The 10,995-nt window shown below is 39.9% G+C and overlaps 1 protein-coding gene and 1 long non-coding RNA gene across 4 annotated transcripts; one reads left to right on the top strand and one right to left on the bottom strand.

The window, feature by feature from the left end:
* Nucleotides 1–969: 969 nt before the first annotated feature.
* On the bottom strand, nt 970–9,620 carry LOC128876238 (pupal cuticle protein 27). Its single transcript, XM_054122425.1, has 2 exons — nt 8,449–9,620; nt 970–3,706 (listed from the first exon to the last, which is right to left on the bottom strand). The coding sequence occupies exons 1-2, from the start codon at nt 8,464–8,466 to the stop codon at nt 2,813–2,815; spliced, it is 912 nt and encodes a 303-aa protein (XP_053978400.1). The 5' UTR covers nt 8,467–9,620; the 3' UTR covers nt 970–2,812.
* Nucleotides 6,017–8,493, top strand: LOC128876239 (uncharacterized). 3 transcript variants are annotated; one of them, XR_008456978.1, is made up of 4 exons: nt 6,017–6,214; nt 6,938–7,041; nt 7,907–8,071; nt 8,129–8,493. It is a non-coding gene; the product is annotated as an uncharacterized LOC128876239 (long non-coding RNA). The 3 variants fall into 3 exon arrangements; XR_008456979.1 differs by lacking the exon at nt 6,938–7,041; XR_008456977.1 differs by lacking the exon at nt 6,017–6,214 and having other exon boundaries at nt 6,739–7,041.
* Nucleotides 9,621–10,995: the final 1,375 nt, after the last annotated feature.

The following is a 10,995-nucleotide window of genomic DNA, read 5'->3' as shown; positions in this document are numbered from 1 at the left end:
GTTTTGTGTGCAATCTTGTTCGAGTCATGAAATATTATTATTATTTCTATTATTATAAGTTTGACAAGTACACGAAGTTCTTTAATTATTTTTCGTGATTAGCCACTCATCTAATCTCTTGGATAATCTCTTATAGACTAATCAGTACTTGCATCTCAAAACGATACTAATTTTTATCAAATTTAATCAAGAACACGTCGAGACCCCCATAGAAGGATCGAGAAGGCGTATGCAAATTTTGTCACAAACTTGTACTGGTTCACCGTAGAAAGTAATTACCCAATCGGCCACCGTCTTAAAGAATTTATACAAGTAAGAGGTGAGAAAATTGTCGCGAAAGTGTCCACGATATGACGTAAACGCACGAGCCTTGCCACAAAATTATAAACCTGATGTAGCAGCTTGGAACAGTCCACGATTCCTCAACGATACATATTCCGATAAAATTGAAATATTCGCTAAACGTTCTAAAAGTATATGCATTGTGAGAACCTCTCGTATCCTGTCGCCTCCAGAAAAAATCGCTATAATAAAAGAACGAGATTTTAATCGTACAAGCAAACTCGCCGAGTTAGTTCTTATTTGAAAACCTCTCGTAATCCTTCGCCACCATTGTAATATTTGCGTAAGCCGAGTACCCTTTCTGCGGTAGAACCGTGAAGGTCGACGCTGAAATTTCGTAACTGAAATTCCATCGAGCACAGTTCCGGAACAACTCGATACTCGATTCTGTTATTTTTATCATAGAAGGAATAATTCGAAAGGTCGTTTCGTCGCGCGTTGTTACGTAAGCCGAACCAGTTCAAAAGACAGGAACTCTTAGAAAGTCGTCGAAGCTGCTCCAATTTCACCTTCCGTTCGGGATACTCGTCGGTGTTTATCTCACTTTTATCGAGAAAATTAAAAAGAAAAGTAGCCCAGCGCCGAATCTGTCGGGACAGTAATGAGAATCCGGGATGAAAACAGATTTTAATTCACGTTAGATACAAATAGGTCGACGTTACGATTACAGTTGTTGTCTTGTTGGTTTGGCCTTACTTTATTCCAATCTAGTTACCTTACAATAATCTAATTACAATATAGTAAGCGTGCTGAATTCATTATGCAGTCCCGCGAGACGCGAACTCGAAGACGCAGCTTGACATAAACGAGGTTCTCCTTGAAATGAAATCCGCAACGGTATCTCCGCAACGTGCAAACTGCGTTCTCTAGGATTAAAACCAGCACGGGCGCCTACCGTGGATCGTGGAATTTTATTTACAATATTTTTACAACCTTCCTCGCCACGGCATTAACCATTTTTTACAACGATATGTATTTTTCTCAGGGGGTGGAGTGTAAATGGGGAAACGTTAGGTCATCCCACAAGATCGTGCCACTTATTATCGTGGCATTTAAACTAACGCGCCAAGTATACCTTTAACTGTTTTACTAAATTTCTATAGTTCTTTATTAAATATAAACGCAATGGGATGACCCAAAATTTCAATCACGTTTAAAATAATTTCATTAGTTGGACACTGTAGAATTATATTAAAAATTGTAGAATTATTTCTAGGGAAAATTAAGTTTCGAATTTCGTAAGACTTTCAAGTTTTTCTTATAGGGATTGCATTAAAATTTTAGTTGCTTGAACAGTACCGACATTTCCACTCCACGGACGTTTACGATCAGAGCAATCTTTCATCAAATATTCCCTTAGCGTTTGTTTCCAATGGCAAGAATATACCCCGTGCTCTCATCGAAGAAGCAAAAGCACGACTCGGTAGGCAGACATGACAGTGACTCGCTCGTATTACCGAAACAAAGATCAAGGACCTTCGACACATCCTTTACGCGTGAGAAAAAAAACTTAATCAGAACAAGAAACGATATGTATGGTTTATGCATTGATCACTTTGTTCTTGATTCTTGAAACAATTGTAGATGAAATTAGTAGTTTCTTTGGTGGTGAGGATCAATCGTACACATAATTTATTTAGTAGCATCTCGACCAGAAATACTCGGTTTTCTCAAGCTTGGTATATAATTGATGGACAATGTCTATTATTTGGGTAGAGAAATAATATAAATACTAGATAATTTAAAAGTTGCAGAATTGAACATCAGTATATTTTTTTAAAGGAGTTAGTGATATCTTGAGCGGTGGACATTTATGAAGAAAATATTCTGAACGTAAAGAGTCCGATAATTAATTGGTGTTCAATTCTACAGAGCTTAATTTGCTCACTCTGTTAAATGCAAAAGATATTATTTTCAGTTCTATTCATTGTTCCTCTTTATTAGTATCAGCTTTTACTTTAATATTCTTGCTACTACTTGCATTACCATTTTTAAGTATTATTGCTTACTCTGTTAAATGCAAGACATATCATTTTCAGTTTGATTCATTATTCCTCTTTATTACTCTCAGCTTTTGATTTAATATTCCTGCTACTACTTGCATTGCCATTTTCAAATATTCTTATTTCATATTCATCGTCCATCAATCATTTAAATCTCAATTTCACCTGAACATCGATTCGGCTCTCAAATTCAATTTGTCTACCAATTCCAGCCAAAACATGACCTCACGAAGATTCCACCAATCGTTCTCGCTACCAGAAAAAAATCCACTAATTTATCTTGCAGCAATTACCCGTCCAATTTCTCTCTGTATCGACAGCCCTTGACCATTTCCTTCGGCAACGATCGACGGCGCGCAGCGATCTCGAGGACCAGGTACGCCGTCGCAGCATCGCGTCTTCAGACGATACGAAAAGACCAAAATGAACGAGGGCCACCCTGGCGGACACGGGAGGGACTAGAAGACTTAGTAGTAACCGAAGCTGATGTCGTGTAAGGGCGGTGCGCCTCCCTGGGGCAGAGCGTAGTCTCTAGCCAGCTGATCGAGAATTCCGCCGCTCTGGCTGCGCGGCTGGGGTTGGGAACGGTGTTCCTGGACTGGTGCTGGACCGAATTGAGCTGGGCCTTGGTTGTAGAGTTGGGAAGGTGGCGAGGGGTCGTCGCCCTGAAGGATGGAGCTCTGTCTGGGGAATCCGGGCTGAGGTCCGCCGGCTGGCGTGAAAATCGGTGACTTGGGAATGGCCTGTTGTCTTGGAGCTTGGGCGTAGACAGCCTGGGTGTGGGATTGGGGTTGCTGGTAGGCTGACTGATCGTATTGGATCTGCTGAAGGGGTGCTGGGCGTGGCTGAGGTCTGGACTGCGCTGGCCTGGCTACCTGCTGCTGATAACCGTCCTGGTAGTTCAGAGCTTCCAGGGCTTCCTTGCTGGTCGTCTCGTCCTCCAGCGTCGGCGGTGCCACCGTGATACCCTCTCCAGCCGGTTGGAAGCCGAACTGATTCGCTCCGTACTCCACAACGCGCACTTTGCCAGTGTCGTCGACGAATCCGTATTTACCCTTCACGTCTCCCGTGGCCAGTTTCGTTTCGATCTTGAAGGAGCCGTCCGCACCTTCGAAACCGTACGTGTACGAGCCATCCTCGTTGTGTCGGTTGATCTGCTTCAAGATGGCCACTGGTGTCGGCTTAGGGGTGGTCGGGCCAGCGGACTGCCGCGACGATGCCGAGTCCGACGCGTAGCTTCGCGGTGTCGGATGCGCTGGTCTGGGAGACTCGTATCCCGAGTACTCGTCGACGTAGTTTCCACCTGGCTGCTGGTATTGCTGCGCCGATACCGAGAGTATGGCAGCTACCGCTAATAGTACCTGGAGGAAGCGCAGAGACGTGTTATTAGCGGGAAAGCGAGTGGAAATTATATGATCGTGATGCTGGTGATTATGCGCTCTTGTTCTTTATTGATTCTTAATTGTTGGGTTCGCGTAAGTTTGTGCTGGTTTGTTTTGAATTGGATTCTATTTTTAGGGGAATTTCTTGGCTGTGTGTTCTGCAGTGTGTTTGATGTACGTGGAGCACTTTAAAGGGATGTGTGTTAAAAAATATTGAGAAGTGTTTGGTCTTGTTTAGGAAATATTGTAAGAGTATTCTATCGTTTCGTATGTGGTTGTTTTCATAGCAGATGGTCAATGTGAAGCGTGCGAAGTGTTTATACGAAAGATTAGAGTTGTTCCTTGATAGGGAATTAATTCTTGAAATTGAACAGGGAAGGAGCTATAGAATGTTATAACACACATGGCCAAGTAATTATTCTTTTTACAGCAAAATATTGGGTAAAATAAAATTGCACAAACTTACGTATGAACCCAGTTTTTCAAAGTGTTTAAACTATCCATGTTACTAAACTATTCAACTCGCCGAGTCGGATATTGCCAGCGTCGTCGTTTCCAATCGTTTCTGGTAAATGATTTCCAACCGTTTGCAAGCACTACTCGTAAAGATCACGACCGTAATTACCAGACTACCTTCCACTTCCGCTGTTTCTTTCCTGGGGAAAATGGGTGACTTTTCGCGGAAAAGTCAAGCTATACAATTAAATTTACGTTCCAAGGAACCTGAGTTATAATACGTAATTCGTACCTGGGAAGTAACACACTCTGATAATAGTATAATTTTCAATTGATATGCTTCTTAAATGTTATAATTTTATTTCGTGTAAGACTTCATGTTGTAATGAAAAGAATGAGAGAGCAAAATTAAATATAATTATTCGAATAAATTTGAATCACTTCTGTAATCGATTATCTTATCGTTATCTTCTGTATGACCCACGTATGTAATCATTTATAATCGTGGAGTGGCGCCAGTAAAAATGTTACGCGGTTAATCGACGTGCGGCCGGCATCGTGTAAACTCCAAAGTGTTAAGTTCAGACTTCATAAAACGTAATTGCTCGCAGAAAGGTCCGAAAGCAATGATGCATGACCCTCCGGCGTTACCAGAGCCTTAACCGCCAGACGTGACTTTATTACACCGTGTCGAGGCAGATAACCACACTCGAAGGATACCGGATTCTTGATCGTGACTCCGCAGTACTTGGTAAAAGTCTCGACGCCACGGAAATATGTCACGCGAATGGCGAATATTCGAGGGAGAAAGGAAGATCAGTCCAAGAAACAGCGAACTGTATTGAGTCAGATAGCGAGGTCTGCCATTAACAATGAGAAGTGTCGTTAAATTAATTTAGTAAATTCAAGCATAACATTCCATGTTCCGAAGGTGACACTAAATCAAAGAGTTGGAACGTAAAATAGATCGATTCTTAATAGCTGAACAATGTTCATGCTACGCACTTTTTCAATTATTAGACGTTTTTATTGCACGTATAGGAACAGTGCACGGTACGCTGTATATAAGAATAAGTAATTTGCACAAGGGTGTGGTACAGCCAGAGGCTACTTTCCAACCTAGCCTCGATTCACCATTCTTTTGTACATAGTTTCCTGGACAGGTGTGTCAGTCGATACATCGAGGGTAGATTTCACCCCTTGAATACGATATCGGCCGATAAATCGAAAGTGATGTCTAATACTTTTCGATATCCTATCAGTATGCCAAGTTTAGTCAAAATTGGGGATTGTTCATTTTTCAAAATATCCTATGATTCCCCAAAATATGAATACTTTACAAAATGACGATATAATGACGCAAATGACGAAAATAAATTTGAAATCAATCAGGCAAATATTTCCTACAACTCCATATCGTTTAATTAAAATTTCTTTCAATCAAACGCTCTCTCAAATGAAAATCCGATGCCATTTTCCAATATTTTCCAATTCCAATATTACAAGATATATGTACTTAAATGTGACCTTCCTACGGTTACATCCTTTCCCTTTAAATTAAAAAGATATTCGATCTTAAAATTCCTAAATGCAGTAGTATTCTTGGGGGTGCGTGAAGCAAGTTATTATTAGTTATACGTCTCGACCGGCCTGATCTTTCTTTCTCGCAACAATAAGCTTAATCAAGCCGCTAGCTGGCTGCTCGTTGGCGCATGAACGTTACGTGCCCACTGAATCCGCCCGCGTAGATTACACGTGGTCGGAGCCCGACGAGTTTTACTGGTTCGATCCGAGCAACGGGCGCAGTTCCGGCCGAATGGCCACGAGCGAGAAACGGTTTCTATCGCCACGCACGCTGGCCGACATAATTCTCGAATGTGTTCCTGTTTGGCGTAACTCATTATATAATTTCGTTTCTTCGAGCAGACGGTGGAAGAAACGAAGCCGTTCCGCGCGCGCAGCGAACGACTTTCATAATTTTCGGGGCAACGTGGAAAGGCACGGGAATAGTTGCCCCCTCCAGACACAATCGTAATTGACCCTTTCGTTCCCAGCCGTATGGCGACACATTTCGAATTATCGTGTTAAATGTCATCTAGATTTTCTAATTTGCGAATGCGTGGTACATTCTTTTAATTTTTGTGAACGGTGGTAGCAGTAGCACCCCCCCATGCGTGATCCCTTGTTTTAAGATGCATTATATGAAAGAATCTTAAAGGATGTTTGTTGTACTACTGAAGTAGGTCTAACTGAATTTAAACATTTATTTTTTAATATTTACCAAACAGAACTGATTTTTCAAGGACGATTTGTATGTAAATACGGGTACAAACATATGTTGCCCCTTCGGTTAGAATTTTTCGTTCTGTCGCTGTATTTCTTTTAAATATTTACTAAACATAAAAGAATTTTATAGGGCACCCTGATATAAACATATACATACAAAAATCTTATCGCTTCATTTAAAATTATTTGATACCAGGTGGTATCATATCGTTTAAAAAATATAAAGGATAAAAGAAAGGACCTTCAACCTCCGTGAAGACTTTGCAACGCAAATTTTCATATATGTATATGCACATTAAACATAGTATGAAAAAAGTTCTGAATCTAGTTTTCAACCAGCAAATTATCTTCGTAAATACTGTGAATTTGTAATAATTTAGAAATAAAAGGGTTGGATAACAACGTCCAATCTCGCGACCGAGTTGTATAACCGTAATCGTAATGCAGTTGCAACGTTTTCACGGGCAGATAATAATCTTAGTGGAACCAGCGCGAACTCGATAGCCGATACACGAGGTGGTGCATATTTCTCCGCGTTCGTAGAATTGAGCCGTGTGCGGGACCGCAATCTGGTACGGTGATGTTTAACTTGAGTGAAAATGAAATTTTGAATTAGAGAATTATAGGTTTCACAATGAGCAAATAAGAATTGAATTGCCCATTCAACAATCTATCAAGCAATTTATTAATGAAGTTTCGACTTTATGTATTATCATTATGAAGATCTGTAATAATAAAGATTACCTTGAAGTTTTAAACTAGAATTTCATAAAACATTTTGGATAGATAATGTTTATGATAATAAACAGCAGAACCACGAAATAAGAATGATTTTCTAGATTCTAATATAAAATTTATTTTGTAGGTCAGTAATTTCATTCATTCTCTCATAATACAATCTAATAATACTCTTTCTTTCGTTACTTTCGAATATCACAATTTCTACAAATTAAAACTGTTAGCAGAATTTTACTGATGAACGATACATATGAAAATTAGTTTTGTGAAATTTTCGTCAGAAATTTAAGATAACTATCGGTATCAAAGATCTTGAAGTTCATTCAATCGAAAGGTCGTTAACATATTGCTGATTATTAAAATTGAACTTTCGTTCCTTATCTATTATTTGAATAGCAATTTTGTTCGTACATTGATCGAATAAAAATTAATATCTCTAATTTTATAACTCCTACAAAATCAAGATATTTTAACGAATGAAAAGCAAAAATAATACTTGAAACTCACCATTTCAGTTCTCATATTTACTTTTCCACACAATGTCCTCCCTTCGCCACGCATCTCCCTCAACGATGAACAAGTTCTTAAAAGCCACCACGAGAGAGTTGACCACGTTGCACCCTCGGTCCACTTCCTCCAAGTCCTGCCAAAGTCTTCATTGCTATCTAATGCGACTTCTACCTTTTCCCAAAACTTCAGGAGTAAACGGTTCGATACCAATGAAAGCCTCGAAAAGGACTACGAGGACGTGGCTACAGGCACGAGATGGCCAACACTCTCGAGACAGCTTTCAAAAACTTCCGTCGTTGAGAGAGTCGTCGCGGGAGGACGACTAGAAGAAAACTAACTATGGCAAACGAAACAGTAAGTTCAAAGCGTAATTCTCGTTAATCATTCGCTAAAATACCTTGGTAATCGCAGGCGTTACAAAATCTTCGATGGAGAGCAGCTAACGGAATCGCCGAATTGCGTGTTCCCCTGCGGGCGGCTGTCGTGATCCAATCGCGGTGTACCAATGCACAAATCACAAGCACAGTCCCCGTCACGACCAGAAACGATCACATCACACGCGAGATCACGTTCCACGCTGGGATCGATCGATCGTCGATCATCGACGACGCTGGCGGATATCAACGAGTACGCGATCGACGAAGGTTTTAGGTATTCGTCGTTGGCGAAAATTGTTGCGAATGGCTGGTGGAATTAGAACGATGACGATGATGGCGCACTTGAATACGTACCGTCGCGACGGTGTGCATTGTGTTCCAGGTGGTGAGTTGTGTTAGTGTGTGTGAATGTAAGTAGGCAGCGAGGCTAGAGTACCAGCGGTTGCTCGAACTGAGGCCCTCATATACCTTACTGGGGTCCCCCGTTCCTACCCCCCTCTTGCCCTCTACGCTCCTGTTAGCTCTGGGGGACTTTCACTATCTATTCGACTCCTGTATATACGGCCGCCTTGTCTTGTTACAGCACCTTATATTCCCTAAATATTCCCCACCAGGTTGGCCCGGTTTCTCGAGAATCTGGAAAATCGATCGCAACCGTCTCGGACCGCCGAACGACTTTGACGCCGGTCGAGTTTTATCGGCCAAATGAGACTCGCATTCCTGCGTGTCTCGAGTACGGCTGCTACCGTTTCGACAGTTTGATAATGGGACATTCTGTGCGTACTCGTCGCCAGGATGGAGTTTTAACATCAAAACTGCCACGATCGGTTCGACGACCGTTTCCGAACATTTCAGTCCGGTCTTCTCTATCAGGTGTAGAAATTAATTCTGTATCTTTCCGAGGTAAACTTACCATTTATTTATGAAGAAAAAGCATACGAACGTTTAATTTTTCCTACGTGATATATTCCAAGAGAGCACGTGTACATGTAAAACCAAATGAATGTGTATGATTCGTTACAACGAAGGCTGATACTCTAACGAAATTAAATTTCTTTTGTGACTTCTTAAAATAATTTGAGAATACCATATTCATATGAAATTCATAATATTAACGAAGATATAACGTTTTCCACGAAGCGTGTCGCAGCGATAAGTAATCGATCCTTAACTTTTAAACGCCTTTTTCTCGAAACCGGTTTTTCAAACTGGTGGATAACTTTTCACGGATACTACTTATCCGATTGGCATGAAATTTGAAATCTATATTCAGGATACCACTTTTTATCGTTACATATGCATATTTTTTATCTGAGATACTTTCTGAGAAAACTTCAATTTCGATTCTTTTCAAATCATTATAGTCCACATAATCCATGCTGTGAATATTCAAATACATGAACAGTATTTCAAATATTCGAATTGTACTGGAATAGTCAAATACTGAATTCGTTATTCTATCTGCGCAAACATTGAACGTCCATGTCACACATACGTCAGATAACGAATACGGTATTCAATTATAATATTCGATTTAATAATAGATGTAATATAGTATTCAATTTTCAAAAATATCATCAAATATTTAAACCTAATTCTCTTATTCTTTTTTTCTTATTCTTCCCGTTATTATTCCAAAAAAAGAATCACGCCTCAGTTTTGCTCGTCTACTCGAAATGCAGGAGAGGACTCCGAAATTGCTACAGATTTTTGCCGGTTGGCCGATCGCAGATCTTGATAAGGAAAGCAAGAGTGCGAAGTCGGTGGTTACGAAACCAGTTCGCAATACTCTTTTTTCGAGCTCTTCTCGACGCAATGAAATCGCTGGCTTCGCGATTATTACATAAGCCATTAAGACGTTGAAGTATTATTTCGCGTGCATCGACGCTCGTGGGTGGCTATCGATGAAAAATTGTTTCGAGCGTCCAGCCAGTTTTTGATTGAGAGAATGGATCTAATTTGTCGTCCTCTTGTATTACCATTGCTGTAACTATATAGTATATAGTATATAGCACACGTTGCCTGGCAGGTTGTTCCAGTTTCTCGTGACACTTGAAAATCATTCTTAAGTTCTCGATTGGACTAACGATCTAGCGCTGACGAATTTTTATTGTCCGCCTTAAACCTTTCACTGTATGCTCGATACTCACATGCTCGCTCGCCATATGTGTCTCATTACACCTTGCACGATTTTATCGGTATCGAATACTTTCCTTCGAGTCGAAGAATTTTTGAACGTTTGTCGATAAATGGAGAATAAATTGCTTGCATTTTTGGGTAACAAAAATAATATACATTAAAGTATCTATTTCTCCTGCGACATTTTTATTACACATTTACAACCCAATTTAATATCTGGCTAGTTGTAAGTGATATTCATTTAGTTTAGTTTAGTTTAGTTTTGCTGTATAGGAGTGTTACCTAATCTAGTCTATTAGATCAAGTTATTTCAGTTTATTGTTATATTATTCATTGCTGTATATAAAACACGAATCATATTCTATTAACGATACTATAATATAGGTCATCTTACATTAAAAAAGTATACTATTTGCGATAAGAAGAAATTAATTGTTTCGCATCAAAAATAAATCTGAGAACCACAAACATTATAGCATACAACTGTCCTAAAGTCATTAATCTAAACATGCCGACATATGCGGCACAGTTAAATTAATAATTTAATTATTTTTCACTCGACATCCGTAAGCGCACTGTACGTCGTACTTTTCAAACGTCAAGCATAACAATATTAATTCTAGAATTTTTAAACCCGTCCTTCGCGTGCGTGATTAATAGTACGAGAGCGAAGACCAATGAAAAATTGAATCCTGCGTTGAATTACTGTTCTGCAGTAAGCTTCTGCGGTGAAATTATTATGTAAAAGTAGCGATCCAGATA

The sequence above is a fragment of the Hylaeus volcanicus genome, chromosome 5, assembly GCF_026283585.1.
Source record: "Hylaeus volcanicus isolate JK05 chromosome 5, UHH_iyHylVolc1.0_haploid, whole genome shotgun sequence".
Taxonomy (NCBI): Eukaryota; Metazoa; Arthropoda; class Insecta; order Hymenoptera; family Colletidae; genus Hylaeus; species Hylaeus volcanicus.
The sequence above is the reverse complement of the archived record's forward strand: the minus strand, read 5'-3'. Positions and strand labels throughout refer to the sequence as shown.